Source organism: Varroa destructor, unplaced genomic scaffold, assembly GCF_002443255.2.
Source record: "Varroa destructor unplaced genomic scaffold, Vdes_3.0 BEIS01000003.1, whole genome shotgun sequence".
Taxonomy (NCBI): domain Eukaryota; kingdom Metazoa; phylum Arthropoda; class Arachnida; order Mesostigmata; family Varroidae; genus Varroa; species Varroa destructor.
Window position 1 is genome coordinate 53,132,517 of NW_019211456.1, and position 22,191 is coordinate 53,154,707.

Consider the following 22,191-nt stretch of genomic DNA (forward strand, 5'->3'; position numbering starts at 1 on the left):
TAGTATTAAAACCGATCCAGGGACAGAGAGATGAGTGAATTTAATGGCTTTTCAAAAATATTGACAAAAATCCCACGTTACTGTTGTAAAAACCTAGTCCGGTAGCCATAAACAGGGCTTATACATTTATTATAAAAATAATGTATGCCACAGTAAACATACCTCATGAAGCCTTTTTCTCCGAAGTAATGAAGAGCTACGTTCCAATCCCACAAGTAGCTAGAATAAAAATAAATTACATGAGAATTATGATTATGCTAGCAAGTAGTAGATCTTAGTCACAAGTCGGTTGACGATATGTTTTTTTATTTACAGTAACGTTCAATCTAACTTTAACTTTTTATGGACATTTTCTATACGTACATATTTAAAGATTAGCTTGACGTATCAGATACAAGTGTTTGCATTGACTTTTTGTCGCGTACGAAAAGTCACAGCACTTTTTATTGAGCAACTCAATAGTACGATCAAGCAGTATAATTGTTTATGAATCCTGATGCTGTCATCAATACCTGACAGGTTCTCTACTGGCTTCGTAAGAATCTCAACTCATCTCTCAACATTTGCGCGTCACCTCACACCTAATTCTTTCTCCTTTTTCTGTTTCAGCTAAACTCCAAATGCTTTAGCCTAGCCTGTCTTGAAGCAGAGATTGCTCATTTTCAATCAATAACAAATTTTGTAAATTTCTTTTTTTAATGTTGTTCTCTCAGTGTATCCCTCTTTAAGGATTTTTAATATATATATATATATATATAAGGGTAAGGATTATTTAAATGCCGGTACAGAATTCATGAAAACAATTCATACGCATGGCAAAGATTGTGGATTCCATAATAGCACCCTGCAGAGCTTTGTATTCATTCTGACCCTATTCGAACCTTCTATCACTTGTTCGCTATTAATTAAATAGAAGTCGTTAGGTTTGATGGCTGTTATTTAAACAAAAAAAAGGTTTACTAATGAGCTTTTTATTTGCACAATCAAATGCCTTCATTCTTTTAAAAACAATTAGCTTTTGGATGGATCTAGTAAAAGCGGACATTTCTGGGGCGCACATGAGTCCGAAATTTGCTGCGCTTTGCGTTTCTAAACGCCAAGCGCAATACATTTCCGGCTTTTAGAGTGTGCATAGCAAATTTGAAAAAAAGACTATGTGGGCGAACTACATCTTTATTGGACTCTGTTGAACTATAATTGAACAAAATAAGCACTTCATCTACTACGTATACGTATAAATGCTAACACTGAACTAAGATCTGTACCAATGCATTTTTATACTGCGTTATCCGTAGTAAAGGAATAGTGCCATAATCGGGGCCTTAGGCGAACAAAACGCAACAATGTCCCATTAGAGACACCTTAAACTTAATCAATAATTAACTAACAGTAAGTTTCATTGCAATATGTTCACTACTTACCACTTGCTGATTCCTACTTAGATTGGCGCCGGTAGCGCACTCATGCTAACTAGCACCGGCGAGGCTACTCGGTCTTAAATATGTGAGACCTTAACAAAGAAAGGACAGTTAGTCGTAGTTGAATAGACTAAAAAAAGGGACGGGCAGACGAAACGGTGGGAAGGCCGGAAAGACAGAAGCCCAAAGGAAGCCGAAAAAGTTATATGCATGCTATTCAAATACCTAGTTTCGCTTATTCAGTGTAACTTCATCTTATTTTAGTAACAGCCGTCAATTACAGTTTAGATCTGGACAATGGCAAAGAACAAAAATGAAAACGACGAATAAGCCTAACTAAATGAAATTATCTCCTAAACCATCGTCAAATGGCCTAATTATAAGGTAGATTTACGTTTTTCTTCGAATGAACTTGTGGTTACATTATCATGGTGCATTATAATTATAGCCTTTGAAAAAGAGCTATGTACATATACAATTTTAGCAAAAACAATCAATTAATCTTTTGAGGCATAGCATGTTTTTATATCATATAATAATAACATGAATTTGATTCTGCCGTAGTCATTTTGTGTCCTGTACTAGAGAACGGGCAAATGAAGACGCAACTAAGAGACTTTGAATTTTCATATATTAAAATCATTGCTCAATAAAACTGCAGATCTATTGGGCACTTACGTTTTCAGCCAGTGTCTATAGATCGTAAACAGCTTTTAGCACAGCTGTCCACGTGGGGCTTTGATAAATACGACTATCTTATGTTCAATAGCACCAAACTTACGTGGTTATAATTATATCTATCATAAGATGCAATATCCAAATATATAAATAATTTCGTGTCTCACATTCAAAGTTACTGTCCTAAAAAACATGAAATACTGAGAACTTCTTTGTGTTTTTTTCATTTTTTTTAGTATTTCTGCGTCATAATTAAAATGTAAAAGAACCTTTCTTAAAACATCAAATTAAAATGAAGTAGATTTTATTCTACCCGAAATCATACGATCTCTGATCTGTGCTGACGGACCAGAGTCTAAATTCTGACAAATTTTGGGCCCACCAAGAATATACACTTATACACGATCTATGCTATTGCCATCAATAAAGTAAGGTAAAATTATCTTCTATAGAATTCAAATTTAATAGGCTTGAAATTTATCGTGCAATTTATCGTATTTTACTACAGAAAATAATTTCTGATAACTCTGGACCTTTGACACTTTCCCTTAGGCCAATAGTTATTTATCTTAATTTTATCGTCTTAATTTAATATATCAAATTTGTAAAGTATGATAAATAATCCTGTACACTTATTTAATTAATGTTTACTTAGCACAATAACACTCCAGCAGGTATAAAAACTCTCTATCTCTACTCTGGATTATTGAGATCCAATATGATGATTAAAAATTGAAAGCTCTTACTCGGATGATTTCCACCCTAATCATTGAAATGAGCCGCAGCAAAGATCCAAATCTAAATTTTGATGGCTCTAACGCGCCGGCCTTACTGCATCTATAAGGTATCGTGTTTTTGAATAAACTTATTGCACTTATTTTTTTATTGTTGATCCATAAATTATAAAGTGTATTTTAAAATGAAAAAATAAATAGAGAAATAGCACTACAAGAAAACAGATATACACACATGTGTTCGGTAGGTGTCATAATTTTGGCACGCACAGGGGGATGGAAAAATGGGTCTCAGCAGAAAGCAAGATAAGTTGAAATTTGAAAGAGAAGCTGTTTTAAATTAGAACAAACGTGTTTGTATGTATGTATCATAATTATCACATTATGCGTCATTTACAGATGTTTTTATTACTTTGGTAGTTTTCTAATACAGAGTTCCACAGTCTACTCTGCTACATCCGCGGGTAACTTTCAAACCTCTTAGATTGGTAACCATGGGACGAAGCCCGCAGGCGAAATCGGATAGAGTACCATCGTAGTGTGTTCGCAACTTTCTTTTGATGAGACCGGTTCAGTAATTTTTTTAAAAAGAAGTTACTGTAAACGTGCATTTGTTCCATATACATCGGTCACTTCCGCCAGGTACAAACTCATGGCTATCAAATATGCACTAACGAGAGAAGGGCGATGGTCACAGGGTAACTTTAGTAAACGTCATACGGCTTAGTATAAACAGTAATCTACCGTTATATTAGCCATTCATTATCGTGAACTTGCGATTAGTATGTTTTAATACAACAACATAGGCGCTTATATAAATAATAATATAAATTATTATCTTAGCGTTTTTATCGAGCACTATCCAGACCAATGCGCACACTCATATGACAGTTGTTACTGAGATACAAACAGGCGAAGCTAATACCGTACCCGCCAACAACTTTTCCTACTAATATGAATGTCCATCAGTTTTTAACTGCTTGTTGTAGAGTAGGTTGTTGTATAAAACGACGGCTTCGATATTATTTCTAATACGGTAATAGTCGCTAGAATGAATTCGTAACAAAGTTCTTTTAGGTTTCTTTATTTTACTCTGATTCAGGAGTTAAGCTATGAAAAGTTTGCAAAACGACACCCCAATTCACTGTGACATACCTAGGTTAAATGTTTAGGAGATATTGTTTCTGCTTTCATTATATGCTTCACCTGGAATAAGAGTAAAAAAAAGCATTATAAACAGCAAAATCATAAAAACATTTCGGGAGAAGCAAAAATTGTGAGTCATTTAGAGGAAACAGCCTAAACCCATTTATCATCGTTTTACTAGCATCAAGCGGAATTTAGGATCTGAATATTCATATCCTCGTCTTCGAGGTCTTTAAAGTTAGATACAGGTGCTGAAAGAGAGTTATAACTAAATTTACTCAGCCCTACTGAATCATTGGATCAAGTATTTAAATCTTATGTATTACTTAAGTAAGTATTCAAACCTATGTACCTTATGTATTATTTGCATCTCATGTGTGTATAAGTTCTGAATGTACTACAAATTACAACTTTTCCATTTCATACCACATTTTCAGTATGACTCCTCGACAGACCACGCAGCGGCAGAAGAGCTTCAGCTAACGCCACGAGAAAAACGATTTATGAGATTCGCTTCTGTCGAGTACGATGGCCAACTTTATATGACACCGCAAGATTTCCTCGATTCCGTCACAGATCCTGACCCACGTTGTAAGTTCTTTGCATTAAAGAGACTTCCTTTAATTGTGCATCAGGTCTTGCATCTGAATAGACATTACCAAGACAGAAGCAACAAGCGACTTCTGTTTGTTATACTGTTCAGTTGCTAATCGTTACTTCTTTATTTTCTGCCTCGAAAAATCGAGCAGTACAAAGCTGAAGGAATAGGCATAGAAAAAAGTCGATCAGTAATTTAATTATTGCCTTCCCCTCATTTTGTTGGTCTAAATTCTTGTTATAGTCTTATGAACGATGGCCAAAATAATACACCACTTGATATATTGTACAATAGAAGCACAGCTAGTAGAAAAATTATACGAAAAATGACTAGCGTAGTACCTGCTGTTGCCAAACGGTGAAAGTAGGGAAAAGGATACTGAACGAACGAAAAACGCTCCGTAGTCAACAAAGATACTTCAATTCAACTTCAATTAGTCTTTTTTTGTTATAAAATGTGTCTACCTATTTGATAGGAAGCCATGTTTATACAATGATTTTTTGGAGAAATATTCAGATACCCAATAGTACTCGCTCCGATTCAAATACTTCAAAAAAGAACCGATTTCAGTATCTATCATGTAGCTTTCAGTATGTTATGATCATGTATGTTTTCAGTAAATAGTTCAATGTGTTAGTCAACGTCCGCTGCCTTGTATCTATCGAGAATTCATGACATAAAATTTATATTTCTCAATATATGACAACTATGAGCTGTTCTTACGATATTAATGCATTAGCTTTATAATATAAAGCCTATAATATTATAATATATGTATAGCTTTATAATGTAAACGTATAAGTGTACACCTACTTACTCGCTTGAATATACATTCGTAAATATGGAGATCACACTTGATAACATATAGACAGCACTAACGAATTGCAGTTGGGAAAAAATTTTGATTAAAAGATGTGAACAGTGATACTTTAGTTAATTAACCGTGATACATGAAATACAAGGTCAATCATAGAACCTATATTTAGCGGTTATAAATATGCTAACACCTGTAAATAAGTCTATTATATAAAAATAATGGCACTACTAGAGAAAAGCAAAGCAAAAAGTCGGTTTATTGCATATCATTGAGGCACACTTTGGGATGCATATTGGCATATGATTAGTGCAAAGTATTTTGAATTACTCTTTGAAAAAAGAAAATGTTACGTTTTTTTGGTATTTGACACGGAAATTTTAAGAACCTCAGCAGTGAGTTTGTATTACCCTATGTGGGGTGATATCTTTTATATCTGAGAAATTGCTAGATATTGTGCCCCTGGCTTTCCTCTCCTCATGCTTAAATATCTAAGGCATACACGATGTTATGTGATGACGCCCGTATTACTTGCAAAATCAGCAGTGTAGTAATCACTTACAACCATTGGGTAAAGAAATAAAGCTGGCTTTTCTTTGTAATTTACTTAAGCTTACAGAGGGCTTAATAAAAACTTACAGTAAAGGTAGTATAAACCGGTATAGAAAAATCTTGTATAGAAAGTACGTTCTGAAATTTTGAAGCTCTCAAGTTTCTGATAACTTGTCAATTCGCTTCAGACTTTGGTAGTTATATATCGCATCGCTTTCAAACACCTTGAGAAAAGAACGGCATTAAACTATACGCAGGCTTCTTTGCTAAATATGACTATGATATCTAAATATTCTAGTTGGGTCGGATCTTCAGGTTATCCTATACTATTTTTTTTTCTACAAAATATATACCAGAGAACCTGTTCAAATGATTGAAATCCAAACTGTAATTGTGAGTTTGTTACCCCAACAATATGTGATCACAAAGGAAAGGTAAAGAACAGTGTATAGATCAAAGAGGTACATGTCCATGATGACACTGATAGCACGAAAATAAGAAACCCACTGACTTATTATTATCCGTTCAGTTTCAAAAAACGATGCCCACAAGATTACATCAGAGAGAGCACTTTCTGCCTATTCGTTACATTTGTATGATTGTTTGCTGTTAAAAGCCTTTGGTGGATATAAACATACATTTTAAATAAACGAAACAAAAGGCCAGAGTGCATTATGAATTATAAATTCTCTATGCCCTAGTTACCACTGTTCCTTGCCAGGCTAACAATATGAGATAAATTGCAACGGTTTTCAGTGCAGCATTCCCTTTGGAAAGGGGGAAGCAGCTGAAGCTCGGAACTACAGCAACAAGAATCTTACAACGCCCTGACTCTAGATGAAATACAACGATGATTTGTACCTCTTGTAGAAATTCAGATGAAATCTTTTCATATCTTTTTGGGATGCCGATTGTTGATAACAGTAAAAACGCATATTAGAATTCCTTATGTCATGCACCTGTCGTGAGAAGAAAGTTACAAGCGCTATAAACTCGCTCTAGACTACGATTTTTCTGCAAATCCTACGCAAATAATGACTCTACTTGCGCAAATCATGTCAGTCAATCCAATGTGTACTTATTTAGTGAGGTTTTACAAATAAGAAAGAGAGACTCACTGTTTATGTATGGTGTTACTTAAAAAGAGTCTACAATAGGTGGATAAAGTCAATACTTTGGAAACAATAACAAACACTTTTCTTCTAATGCCGTGGTTTACAGTTTAAGGTCAGTATAAGGTTCGATTCACAAGATATGTACGGTGGGTTTGTTTGAGAAAACACTTGAGAGAGATTGACTGAAAATAGTCACTGATCTTCCACCCAGTCACCTCCATTTGGTTTTAGTAGCGCTATGATTATAAGGCAAATCTAGAAACCTTAAAACCAGGCATAAAGCTGTACTTCTCACAAAATATTATCTACCTCTCTGGTGCATTAAGGATCATTTACAATATACGGGTGGAAAGTTTTGTTTGGCTTAGAATATAAGTATGGCGATAAACCAATTTCAACCACACCCTAAAAATACGACTTTTGGGGAGTGACCTGGTAATCATACATCGATATTACTCACACTTTGCATAGCAATTGCAACAAAGACACACATGTTGGCAAGCCCGGCTAGGTTGCCACTGCGTCAGTTAGACGTTAGACTTCAGTTAATCATTTTATTACTGCTTATCTGAGCATATTCGATGTAACGTATTGTAGAAGCTTCTGTTACCAAAACAACCACTAAAGACGGAATTGGAGAAAGTCGAAGAATACCAATGTCCTTAACCGACTTCCAATGAGTGACGCTCACGATAGATTACGAGTCACATATAGCACGCTGTATGTTCCTAACTGGCAATCATAGTTATTTATGATGACTAAATGATGGACAAAAATCCACGTTGTGATAGATCAGCCAGTTGCTTGATAAGACACCAATAGCTGAGCAAATAGTTGCTAACGGTGCCATACTCCAATGTACAAATCCATAAATGTACCAAAAGCTGAGGCACGAGTAGCTAAAGCATTATTGGAACGACTACGAAGCCAGCCACTGCAGCGTTGTACTAGGTTCATGCACGTCTGGCTAGATCTGAGAACATGTCGGTATCACAAATGGGCGACACCATTACGGCCATGGTCTATGAAAAAAAGAAGCACAAGTCGTTAAAACCTGGTGGTTAAAGCATGCTATCAACTAATGCCGAGAAAGATCTGACGAAATTAGGCACAAAGTAAGGTGAGAAATAAAGACACATCCGAAAAAAAGAAAGGTACGAACCCAAGCAGCTGTCAGCTAGTTCCTCACAGGTTTTTCGACAGAAGTGCTTGAAAGATGATTGGAGGCATCACTGAGCTCGTTGGACGGATACCTTTGATCAATTTTACTACATTGTGGTCGGCGAACTGGCTCTAACCAACTTTTTGGAAAACATACGACGCGAAGCATATAGTGGCATGGCAACTGTGTGCTCGGCCGAATTTCAACACAAAATAAAATATTGAACCATTTATACCCTTGCTTTGCACATTCCTTATATATCTGATCTATATGGTGTCACGAGTCCATGGTACATACTAGATCTTTACACACATCGTGTGGTATGCGGGACTTACAACAAGCGTATGGAACATAGTGGGGCGATTTGAGTTTAGACTGCCAAAGATTTTTCGATTCAATACCAATATATGAGTAATCTATTAGTAGCAGAAAGTATGTTCATTGGCCTTTATCACAGAGTACGAACATCTTCTAAGTGCACTATCAGTACTCGGATAAGTCAATGACGAAGCTTGCACCTTTCTCAGAATTGCTTAAAATAATGATCAAAATTGGTTCTAAGAATTTGTGTTGCCCGAAGATATTGTGCTACAGCAGTAATGTCTATAGCAGCAGTTTTATTAATCCAGTTGATTTTTTCGACGCGCGCCTCCGTGTTGGAAAAACCTTGGTGATGCCGAGTCGCAGCACTACGGCATTGTCTTAGGGTCTTTGCTTAAAATCTTCCAGTTTGAAAAATAGGAAATTAATTTTTAAAATTATTGACAAATAATATTGCTTTGTGAAATGTATGACTGCATTTCGTTTCTTTAACTAATTCTAATTTAATAATAGCGAGGTTTAACTAATGGTAGTATGAAAGTAATAAACGATTGGTGTTTATGGGTAAAACTGTCTTTAATGTAGTGATATTACAAGTTGTTTCGGCCTGTTGATTTATAAGTTAACAATATTACTAGTAAATCAAACTCTTTTGCATCTTTAACGTGCAGTCGACAAATATCGCTTAATTACTTCTTATACAAATGATGTACCAATACATATATTTCTACAATCGTTTAGGAAAGTTACTGCACCGTCGAAGTTCTGTTGTGAAATACTTTTTAGCACGACATGAAGTGGTATCGACGAGCGTTGTTTCTATTACACTTTTCTTAACACGAAGAACAACAAACGACAGAATACTTGTTACTAGTCGCCCTAAGCTACAAAGACAGCTTTGCCCTGTGTGGGAAAAAGGCTTAAAAATAAACATCCGAGTCGACGAGGCCCCGGACATAAAATTGTAGGTATACTTGTAGAAAGTTTAGTTTGCTCCGAGAGCGGGCCTACTCATTGATGCTACAATTTTTTTAGTTTGATGGTAGACAGATTCACGGTACCTCCGGAGTAGGCGGCTAATGACGATTGTTACAAGAGACATATGCTGTGAGTATGAGCAAGGTCTTTGTTGGATACTGGAAGTGAAGTAAGTTATTTACAGTAATTATGAACAAGCTCCAATATATTTCATATAATAATCTGATTCTGTATTTTCTAATTAAATTTCTTACATCCCATCTATTATGAGAGATTAAATTTTTTAGCTTAATTTTTTTTATTAAAGTAATACTAATTTTATATGAAAATGCTTCTCAAATGACGAAGGAGGCCCGCAGCATAGTTGACCTCTCGTTAAAGGTACAACAAAACAAGAGATTACCTAACGGTAGCAAGAGCTGCAGCAAGCAACACATCTATGAGCTTATGACTGTGTTCAAGCTGCGTGCATAAATTGCGATTTCTATACGGCAATAATGAAATAGCGTAAAAAGCACTTTTCCGCACAACGTTTATTATGTCGAATTTTGTGGGGGTTCGGTAAGTCTCGGGTTGCTGTGGCTGGGTTTAACAATGTGTGCCGGCATTTCTTGCATAAATTTCTTCAAAAAACATTCATTAATATCGTCTCGGATAGACCCTTTTTCTCGCATGTCACCTTTTCTTGCATTAGTAGACCCCAGTAGGCTCCTGCCGCTAACTTTTTGCCTATTCCTGTGTGCTCTTGTACCCGTTTGTGTTTACCGGTCGGTAGGCGACAATGTGCCGTACGTCGACATCTTTTCGAAGGCTTTTTTGTCGATTGCCTGGCATCTAATTGGAAATTAAAAAAAGTTGCTATGTGAAATATATTTCTGTTTTGGTCTACTATTAAAGGTTACAAGAAAAAGGGGTTTTAGCTTACCTTTTCGCTGGCAAATTACTGGCAATAGCCTCACGTAAAGCCTGAAACACCAGAGGAACTCGAAGTACATTCTGAAAGTAGCAAGAAAACGTCCGAGGACACGCCAGGCTCACTTCGAAGTTACGGTATCAGTATGTACACATTTATGCTTACTACTCGCCCAAAGAGGTATTCGAGTGCTGGGGGTCCTCATATAATTCGACAGAAACTGAGACACCCGAGAAAAGCGCTAGATATCGTTAAGGAAACTCATAATATGCATTTCTGGATCGCTGTAGCAGTATCTCTGTATCCTATCACTAGCTATCTACCTGCAAACAAGAAATTTTATTAACCAATTAGGGAGCCCAGTGCTCCATTTTCTGCCGACATCCATGTTCCTTGCTTCCGAAAAACCCATTATCCGAACTAGGCCTTTATTAACATGCTTAGTGGTTTTCACAAAGTTAATCGAGTATGGGATACTCTGTTACTGTTGCTAAACCGTGAAAAACTATGTAGTTAAGCGCAAACGGAGGATAGATTGATCCTACTAGACTTCGTATATTCTACTTATTTCTGGATGGTCAGCATTTCATATATTATAATATGCAGCCATAGCTAATATATGAAAAGACCCGTGAAAATACGAAAATCGATGTATCGATGTACTGGTATTCGGTGGTTTCTGAAGATAAAATATACGTAGAATTAAGCTGTGTCGTTTTTTGCATTAAAATACACTTAGACCATTTTTGTTAAAGCCTAAGTTAATACTCGAGATGTGTTTTTCAAAAAATAATTTATTGCATAGATCCGTAACGCTTTGGTAAGTAATAGTCGCTAAATAAAATATTTATCTATGAGTGCACCTCGCACGAAAGTACCAAAAAAGGCAGCTTTTAAAAAGCCAGCATAGTGTATAAAAAATATTCAGGGCCTCATGATATAGTTGGACGCTATAGAACCAGAATTTCGCATCTCGTTGCTCGCTTTTTGTCTATTTATAAAAGCTAAACTAAACGTTTCGAGTTCCGAGAGGTATTTAATTAGACGGCTGGCTTTCACTACGAGACGAAGTGTGTCTTTGTCTGGATTCGAACTAGACAACTACGTGTCCTTAAAATTAGTAGTGAAATACGTGGGATCACCTAAGAAAGCTGCTGGCACCAAACTAATATTTATGAACAGCTAAAGTAGCATCTTTTAGTAAGCCGCGTTTGTAAAAACAAGTGGAAAGCAATTAGCCTAGCTTTCTCCGCTAAAAACTTAAAAAAAAACAATTTAAAAGTGGGGAGTAAACCTTTAATAACAAGGATAGTCGTAAGGTATTCCCATAGTACGTTCTCGTACCAAGCAATATCAACTCGGACAACTGCATAAATTTCGCGGCAGGTCTCAAGCTTACTTTTTTAACATGATAATGCTCCAATGTTAGGATGATCCATAAATATTTAGAGAAGCATTTCTTAGCAAAAAATTACATCCTCTATCAATGTAACAGCCACGTATAACCATTCACCCTTCTTGTACTGAGCTATCAGCGGCATTTTTTGAATCTGTAGTCTTGCAGGAATTATGTATTTTTATTAATATGTCTCATCCAAAGAGGTAATGCATGTATAAACTAAATATAAACAGAACAAAATTTTGGAGTCTTTGTCCTTCGTATGTGCATTAATGGGTAAAAAGCCTATTCACCATTGGGGTAAAGTATTTTCGGTTAAATTCGGAGAAGAAATAACGGAAAATATATCGAATATTCGTAGAAGAGTTTCGTGAGCAAATTGATCAAGGAAAGGGAAATCGCAGAGGCCCAAATCATCGGGAGCATCAAGTACTTTTAATTTCACGTTAATATTTAACCATGAAAAACCTCACGTAAAGCGAAAAGTACAGTAGATGTACATCCTGGTACACAACTTTAAATGTAAATTATGTATCTGTACAATAGTGATTGTCGATACAATTCAGATGTCCGCCATAATACAAGATTGTTAGTATCGGTATTGGTATAGTATGGTGCCCTGGAAAGTATATGCCCCTAAAAGACTAGAGAATGAACGCTCTAGCTAATACCAGTTTTGCACACGTCTTCAACAAAGTGCCACCGTCTTACCGAGAACCAATTATTAAATGATGCATTGTTTTTAAGCTTACAAGCTTAAGCAAATGCCTATTTAATATATAGCGACCACAATAAGGCCTTTGCAACATTTTTTAAGATTTAGCACAAACGTGTTATACGACTTCCCATATAGCATCATTGCGAATGCCGCGTTCCGTGACATGATATTTTGCCTTTACTACTGCCTTTACAACAGCAACATCTAAACAGCTTCCTCTTGTCTCGATTAGTATCTCGGTCTCATGGATTACTTCGTAGTGTGCTACAACGGTACTGCAACCTCTGTACCCCTTCACTCATCAGGCTAATCACGGTTTTTTCTTCCTGTTCCTTACTACTGCTTATATATACATACGGTTAAAGTAATGGTAATCATAATGGTGAAATTCTATCACAAATGAAGTAGAAATCGTGGTGTCAGCATAATGTGCATAATGTAGCTAACTGTTATGTTTGCACAGTGGACAATGCGGTCAACAGGACGAGCTACTCTTTTTGCACTTATACAAAGCCGTCGACATACACCTTATTTGTTCTAAAAACCCATACTATTCTATTTGATTTATTGCGATTTACTTACACTCGTTAAACGGGTAACTCTGATCCCTCGTGGACTATTTTTATGCTTTGTACGTTAATCGTGGTGCATCTCAGCGTATTAACGTTTAATTAAACATTGTAAGATGAAAAGATAAGTGGTAGCTCTGTCTTCTTATCTTGTCGTAAATTATTATTAATAGTTATAAATTAATATTATTATTCTTACTACGAATTAGTACGTTACTGGGTGATTAAGTCTTTTTTTTGGTGAAAAATGTTAAAAAAATTAACCGTTTCTTTACTCATATGTTAAATAATTATATTATAATAATATATGTTAAATCGATACATTCTGAACAAATTATAAAATCTTCAAAGATATTGAGTGTGTCTATACCTGCAGAAATTTCGAAAAATATCTAAATATTTTAAGGGACTTTATGGGATATTTATGTCCAGCGAATAAATAATGACAAAAAAGTGAGTTTTTTGAAAAAAATATAATTGAATACATACATTCTTCACACTAACCATATTCATAATTTTAAAATAAAGCAGTAAAAAAGATATTAGGTCTTGTAAATTGATGCTGACATTCTGCAATGTAAGAGCTTTCTTCGCGGGTTTTGAATCGCTCCGTTATGCCGTAGGCACCCTCGTGGATGGCCCTCGTAGTAAAATCTATTCGAATCCGGAGTCATTCAATATACAGGGAGTCGGGGCTAAGAGCCAGCAGCGGGTTAATAACTCTTTTTCGCTGTTTTACATCTGAATAAGAAGTACGCTTTCCATTGAATGGTGAGTACAGGATTCTACAAACGTCCGCATAGACTATTTTTTTTATGTACATCTAAAACCTTCCTAGGTAGAAACATGCGCGCATGGTTTAATTCAGGATAATCGACGTTATTACAGAACCAACCGGCAGCAATGCTACCAATTCGGCCGAAAAGTTTTTGAACTAACAGTTGTCCTGAGGCTTACGTGAATCGGTTGACGTTATAAATACCAGAGCAGCTGGATTTTCCTTGTAAACACGTTGTTACTAAGCCTTATGCGTTGCCATAGGAACAAACTAACTGTGGCCCAATTGTATACGGTTCTTATATATATACCTGCTCACCTTTTCGATTCTACTCATTTAACGGTACTACTGCATAGTAGAGTTGATCCTACCCAGATGTGTGAAGCATCCAATATTCAATATCATTAATATTCTTTATTCCAAATTCTTTTTTTATGATTCTGATGTAACTTGCCTTGGCTGCGGGCGATATTCATTTACGTGGAAACGAATAACGTATTACGTCTATATTTCGCTAAATGTCCTTTCGTAGTTATATTAGGGAATTTTGAGGTTTTTAGATTAAGATTGTTTTTCTTATTTTCAAGTCGGCCTTTTCCGACTTGACGTTGTACTTTTAGATTTTTGGCGTGGCCATTTTCGGAGTTGTTTGGCTGCTGCCAAATCACCGTTGCTATAGTTGAAGGCCAAAGAAAGGTCTTACCCCAAAATAAATATGTATTCAGTATGCTAGGTTTCCGACCGCAAAGTCGAATCCCGCTAGCTGAGTTCCGGCGGGACAAATACCCCTACTGAGCTGTAGGGTTTTGCACTGATACTGATAAGTGGAGAAAAAAAAATGTAAATTAAGGTAGATTGTAACCTGGTTGAGTAGTATGGGCCAACGCACACATTGCCCTTTGGGTGCTATTGAAATCCGTCGAAATGCCATTAGAATGGCAGGGATGCAAGACTAAACTATGTACCTTTACCCTAATAAAATAACTTTAATAATTTAAGTAAATATTTCAAATTTTATGCGTTTTATTGCCGCCAACTGGTAGTGTGTTGAACATGAATATGAAGTGGATCGCGTTTAAACGAATTAATTTCCAAAGTGCATTTTAACAATAAAGCATCGTGAGAATTGGAAAACTAAATAGATTTAGAATGCTGACAAGGTTAATACGCTTTATATGCTCAAAGATTAAGGTCTGTAGAACCGTAACCAGATTGAATGGCTTTTATCTTAATATTACTTGCGATACTACAAGGTTATCTTGTAACAGTGCATAGCAGGTGATGAAGTAATAGTAATAGAGATGCTGCTTTATTTTCATAGCTCCCCGAATCTGAAAATTTAGTGTAGGAAACCCCTTGGAACAGGTTTTTATTGAAAGTATTTTCAAAGACATATTTCACTTTTAACAAGTTAAAAGTTAAACTCTGCTCTTCTCTAGTAGTTAACAGTGGCACAGTCCACAATATGACATAAACAAATAGGCTAATGTCCATGTTCTGGGACCATTTATTTTTTAGGCAATACGGTTAATTTAACAAGCAAAGAGGGCTTTGCTTTATAAAGCCGTGTTTGCTCTGGAAAGAGTTTCATATATAGATGTATACAAGGTGATAGAACTGTAGGGACATCTACTTTATCTACCCTCACGTAATTTTTAAGAAACCTTTTCAAGATCTCCAATTTTTAGCACAACTAGTTCAGTCGTCGCTTATGGCTACCTGACTGCTTCTGTCTAGGCCTGTCTCTATCATCGTATGTCCTAGTAACCAGATCGTGCATTCGTCCTGTACGTACGATTTAAATTCTAGGAGCGAGATTTGCGGTTTTATTAGTAAAATACAGAAGCAAAGGAAGCCAATTTCCAAAAGAGGATAATTGCCATAAAAGGGAATGTGTCATACTGCACCATGTTTTGAAGGAAATCTATTTTTTTAGTTTTTGAATTGTATTGGTTGTATTTAGTTGCGTCAAAGCGATTTGATGAAAAAGGAACACGCTTTATAAATTATAGTTATAGTCTACAGTGGTGAATTTGCATAATAGTTAAAAATGTTGAACTGAAGTTCAGAGATTGTGTACTTATTTTAGGACGCCGTTTACTTTAATATACTATTACAGCATGCTTAAAACCGTTTTTGATTATCAAATATAATATAATTAAATTTGGTTCTAGGGTACAACAGTCTAATAAACGAACGTTAGGATTCCTGTTCATATTCTAAAAGATGTACTCGTATTACTATTCATTGAGCCAAGAGGTTTAGGAAAGCGTAATTTAATTCTATTTCTACCGCAGTGTCTGCAGCGGCAATGATCTATAGGGCCACTGGGAGCCTTTATTGAACGCAGTGGACCAGCTTTGAACGTCTGCTATGAACTGTGCGAGAGGACGCAGCCTAAAGTAAGTCTTATGTGCAAAAAATATATGGGCAGGAGAGAAATTAAGGTAAGAAAAATGACAGGGAACCTATTGGGTACTTCGAAGTGAGGGGGCCTAGATGCACGGCCGTACTACTACTGGGAGCTCTACCAATATCTCAGCCTAGACACCAGTGAGTAACCCATGGCATGTTGGAGATTGAGACAACGAAGCTATTCATCGACTTAGTTTGTTAGGAGTTGAACAGCAAAGCGTGGGTGTTTCTGAGTTTGAATAAAGTTATTTTATTTCATCCAATAAAAGCCTGTCTAATTTATTCTGAGGAATTTATAAAATAGTAGTCTATATATATTATAATTTTTGATTCATTTCGCCGAGAGATAACAAAGTTGATAGGTACTATTAGATCTCCTAGAGGTACCTGCATGCAGACCCTTTCGTGGCCCTGGCAGGTGGCCATTTCTACTATACTACCAGACAAAGATATTTTCACGAAAAGAAGAAGTTTTAGAAAGCGAAAAGAAGAAAGAGTTTAATTTTTTTTTGATACCTTTACTGCTACTATCCTAAATTTACAGTAGATGCATTGGGTACTTTTTTTAGACTTGATCAAATAAATACTAACTTTTTATTTATTAGTTCTTTATTTTATTAGTTCCATCTACTTGGCATTTTCTGTAAAATTTAAAATATTTTCTATTTATTTATTTATTATTTATTACATATTTAGCTATAATCTACGCCCCAAACACAATAACATAATGATTTTTAGTAGATCTATTGAAGACCACGGAATGAATTTTTTCGTTTCGTGGTCTTCAATAGATCGTTCTTTCTTCTTTCGTTCGACACGTTTAATATTTCAAACAACTTTGAAATTCATTGAGAATTTTTTTTATAGTCTAGCAGAAGTCGACCAAGCATAACCTTATATTAAGAGTTGCTTATCCTAAATTGCTTCTGACGTTTTTCTACATATTAATACCAGTGGAGAAAGCAATCGTGATAACTAGGTATAATTTTGATATATCATTGCTTTCCATTGATTTACTTATAGTGTTATGTAAGTATTACTGTTCTTTTATTAATGCCAGTGTGCGTAAGGCTCAAATGTACTTTTAGCGCTATGACCTGAGGGACATCAGGTACGTGGTCCTTGTTCAGTTCGATCGGGACCTGAAAATGAATCGCTTTTATACTTCAGTCCATTACTATAAGCCCATGCTTTATACACTTCGGTTGGACTTTTTAATAAGACTTAAGTCATCTAAGTTACATGGGTTTGCATGTACATGAGGTAATTTTGGTTATTCACATTGTGCAATTGAATAAGACTATGAGAAGGTTCAGATATGCTTGATGTTTTGAAAAGTCTCTGGCCTAAAATAGTGCAGCTTGCTGTCTGTTTTCTACTGCACTCAAAAAGCATAAGCACTGTTTAAAAAGCTCTCGAATCAAGGTTGATTATTCTTGTTTTACAGCATGCTAATAATATAGAACATGACCCTCTAGGTTATATTTGCACTTGAAATACTCCTCTTAGATCGGAAAGTTCTTGTGAGCTTGTGGAGTCTTCATAGTGGACCTTTTTAATATTAGAAAAATAAAAGTCAAAAATAAAAAAATAATATTAAAGGACATATTGTCCGTAGAATATATAAAAAAAAAATGTTAGTTGTTACCAATTATATATTAAATAATAAAAGTTTTTGGTACTTAAAGCATTTCTTAAATCACTGACTAAGATGCAACAGTGACGACGTTAGCTTTGAACAGAAGCTAGAGCAGAAACGGCTTAAACGCCTGAAAAGCACGTACCAAGTAAAAGGTCTGTATTAATTTTTGTCAGTGTTTCCAGAAATGGGCCTGATTTTGATGTGAGTTGTGTCTTCTTAAATACTCTAGCAAAAAGCTATGTATAGGTATGTTCGCATAGCAAAAAACAAAAGCACTTGCGTGTCTAAAAGGTGAACAGAGCCAATTGATCTCACCCTTTGATTAGGGTCATAATGCTTATATGCAGTTTGCAACCACTAACTCTCTTTTGCGTAGTAATATTTTGTCTGAGGGCTTTGCTTAAAGCAGAAAGTATAATTGAGGCCCATCTTAGCCGAGGGGTAAAGTTGGTTGGATAGGGCAAAGCATTGTTGAATTTGGCCAGAAAAGGATGGTTTGGCTCCTCAAATACTATGAGGAAACGTTGATACACCGTGGACGTATGAGTTTTGAAAAAAGATGATAGAGTCAGTCAGTCGAAGCTAATGTTAAGTAGCGCCAAATTTATGCTGCAAAATCCAGTAGAAGTTCCGTAAAGACCTTAAGAGCCTGCTTAAGGACAATTGATTATGCTTATTAGGTTGTGCTTCAGCGTACTTAGTCACAGATTCTATACTAATTTTGTACCGTATAGCTAGTCGAGGCCTGAGGATTTTAGGCCTGAATTTTAGGAAGGAACATCTTAGAATCTCCAAACAAATTTTCGCACTCCAGGTCGTGGATATGGGTCGTCGGCATAATAGGCGACAAGTTCATTAATACTTTATTTCATGTTGTCATTAACTACAAAGCCAGGTTGAGTTTGGCTCTACGGTCACCTCTATCAGCTAAACAAATCTTACCGGTGTAAAAAAAGACAACTGAATTAGCATAGATTTAGTAGTTTCTTTTATGTATCTACCAATTGTCCATACTCGTAAAATACTTTCACGTATTTATCTACTTCGTGGTGCGTGCAAAAAAGTTTGAGCATTAAGAAATAATAAATGTGCACCTTTTTTGTATAAGGGAAAAATGTAAAAAAGCGACACAGTAGAGCGGAAATTGCCACAGCTATCCTAGACGTCCTGTTTCGACTATGCCCAAAAGATTTTATTCTCGTTAACGTTTTTCCTGCAAATACCTGGTGGATACAACCTGGCTCTGACGCGTTCTCAGTAACATCCTTTCGAAGTTACCCATGATAACAATAGCATAATTTCATGATTTTTTCCAGAAGCGGTTATTTCGTAGTAAAATTTTTAATTAAATAGTGTTTATTACTCAGTGCTCTCTTCATCATGTTGGGTTTAATTTATTATTACGTTTTAAGTAAAAAGATACAAAGAAAAGTTAATGTAACTTATTTTAAATGTTTGGATTAAATCTAAAGAAGTTTTTGCTATAACAAAGTGTAGCCGTGCTCCATTGGAATGCCATTATCTTTGTTCTTATTGTCAAAGTCTGAGTTTATGCTCCTTATATGACCATATGAACATATTGCCTGAAAAACATCATTAAGGAAAATCAGACTAATACAATTGAAAATAGTGTTTGTAGATTTTCATTGCGATTCATATGGCTTACCGAAATGCGTAAGCTAGTTCTTTAAAAAAAATTTTCCTAATACTTTTGTAACACAAAATAAATAGGAAATTATTTGGTTCAAATAGGATTTGTGGTTAATTCACTGACACATCCATTCAGATCATGAGATAAAGATCTACCTCATAAAGGTGAGGAATATTAACCTTACTAAGCGTATAGAAATAGCTCAAAAGGTATTTCAAACATTTGTATGACCAGCTTTAATTTAGTAACAGAGGAGAGACTGATTTATTACCACATTCTCTTTGTACGTATTTAAAAATAAGAGAAGTTCTAAGCAGACTATAACGACGAATGGTGATATGATTCTGATCTGATAAAATTGGCTCTCGTTCTCCGTTTTTGTAAGAGAAAAGGGTTTTTTTAAATATTCCAGGAAACAAAGAAGATAAGAAAGTTTTTTCTCGAGCCCCACCCCATTCTCCAGCTCTTTTCATCACCACAGCCACGAATGCCACTTTACTTATAGTCCAAAAAAAGTGAGCCCTAAATTATTTAGACACCCCTTTTGTTTGTCATTGACATTACTGCAGAATGTCAACCACTTGTATGCTTATACTTCTGCGAGCTTCTTTTCCGTCTCATCCCACTTTTTCGGTTCTTCCTGTAAGCTTCCCTACTATCCTTAAAAATCTATCGTCACTCACAAGTTTATACAGTGACAGCTAGGTTCTAATTTGTGATAGCTAATGAACCTAATCAGTTCACAATAATCAACAAACTTAAATTTCAGTTTGTGAAGGAGCTGTCTGCAGCTTACCTTGTTTGCATGACACATGCGTTTTTTTTGACATACGACTTTTGTTTTTTCCGACCCAAAAGAAGTTGTCTGAACCGTATCAACCTTCCTGGTCTAAATTGATGGGGAAAGTTTCTCGTTACCCTAAACCTTTTGAACTTGGCTCTTTGGTTAGATTCGGAACATTTAGAGCGGACTGAATTATATTGTTGCAAGAAAATATTAGGCATGCTATTTCACTGGTTGTTGTTTACGTTACTTGATACTATAAATTTTAAACGTTGCTCAGTTATATGACTTTAATATATTAGTACTCTAAATAAATTTGGAACGAATAGTTTTTAATTTATATAACGTATACTTTTACTAACGGAAGTGGACAAAGGATTCACTGCGTCGTTATTCTCGCATGTTATTTAAGCATTGTAGATAAGAATCGCTGAAGAAATTTCGTAAGGGATTAAAATTGCGTATACCTTAGGTGTACAGTCAACATATGGAACATTCTTATATACCATATATTTACTGCAGATTCGTGCGAAGTACGCGGCGATATATTTTATATACGTGTCTGGATACTCGCCGGTGATAATGATGACATATTTGTTCACTGCAACATCTATATCTTATTAAACCTCTTTATCTGTAAGTGTATATGTACCTGTTTACCTGTTTCTCTAAAAAAAGCTGAAAAAAAATTTTTTCTCACTGCTTTTCATGGGCTAATGGAGTCTCATATTAAGGTCTCCCGCGCCTTTGATTTGCTGACTAATTAAGTATTGTTTACACCGTGGTAGTTCCTTGTTGATTTTGAGGAAGTAATATCTAATTTAGTATGTACCAAAGAATGTTGGAGATCACTACTTTCTCGAGTCACAAGATACGGGAAATATAAGAACGGATTACATGCAATGTGAGAATTGCGACCCTTACAAGAAGGAAACGAGACTACTCGAAGCTTTCAATAAAAAAATGAAATTACCACAGTAAGTAACGGGATTAGTACAGCTGGGTAATTCTATTAGATTTTTGAGTTGTGTTGGATATAACTAATCACTAGAAATATATGAGATATAAGTATACCAGAATAAAAAAATAATTAAGACAAGGGACACGTCGATTGCATCGCAAAATAGAATCACTTCAATAAGGCAGTTGTAGTGGGAGCCTGTAAATGTAAAAACGACAGGCAAAGCAACTACGGGGCTGGGTTCTTCTGTGACTTCACGCCATCTATTAATGATGCAATACTACTGTAAAGGAAATCGTGATTAAATTGTCTACTCCTGTAGTAGCTTTTGCTAATTTGTGCATCGAAAAAAAAATTGCCCAATGTGCCAAAGAAATATGAAGTGGTTCTTTTTCATATATGTTCATAAAAAATTGCAAAAGAAGTGGCCACCGATAGCTATCTCATCCTCTGTAAACAAGATCGTGGTGCCTTCGTAGCACGATGTTAAAGCATTTACCAACTATACTTCGGGACACAAGCTGAGGTGGTTTAGGCTTCAAAACTGGGCGCAAACAGACACACTTAGATTTGTGCCGCAAAGGAAGTAATGCCTAGAGGCCTAGAGGCAACATCTAATTCAAGACAATTTAGACACTATCGTAGGAAAGGTTTATTCGAACCGACATTCTCTAGCATCACTTATTTTATTCAGACTTATTCCGTAAGCCCTAGCGGAGCAAATATGAAAAATTTGATCAGGGATTACAGCTGCAATCTCATTAAGTCGTTTACAACTAGTCGGAATCAACGCGTTTATATTTGAGGCTGTTTTTATTCTTCAACACAACTAAACGTCACGATAC

At 35.7% G+C, this 22,191-nt stretch overlaps 1 protein-coding gene across 30 annotated transcripts in view; it reads left to right on the top strand.

Moving 5' to 3' along the window:
* LOC147757130 (calcium uptake protein 3, mitochondrial-like) overlaps positions 1–22,191 on the top strand; it is a 229,805-nt gene that overhangs the window by 56,068 nt on the left and 151,546 nt on the right. For all 30 annotated transcript variants that reach the window (XR_015325265.1, XR_015325266.1, XR_015325263.1 and 27 more), the window contains one exon: positions 4,414–4,567. Coding sequence is in view for 24 of the 30 variants with exons in the window: in XM_086985687.1 (XP_086841813.1) it covers positions 4,414–4,567 (154 nt within the window). In the remaining 6 variants the exon portion in view is untranslated. The remainder of the gene's footprint in view (positions 1–4,413; positions 4,568–22,191) is intronic.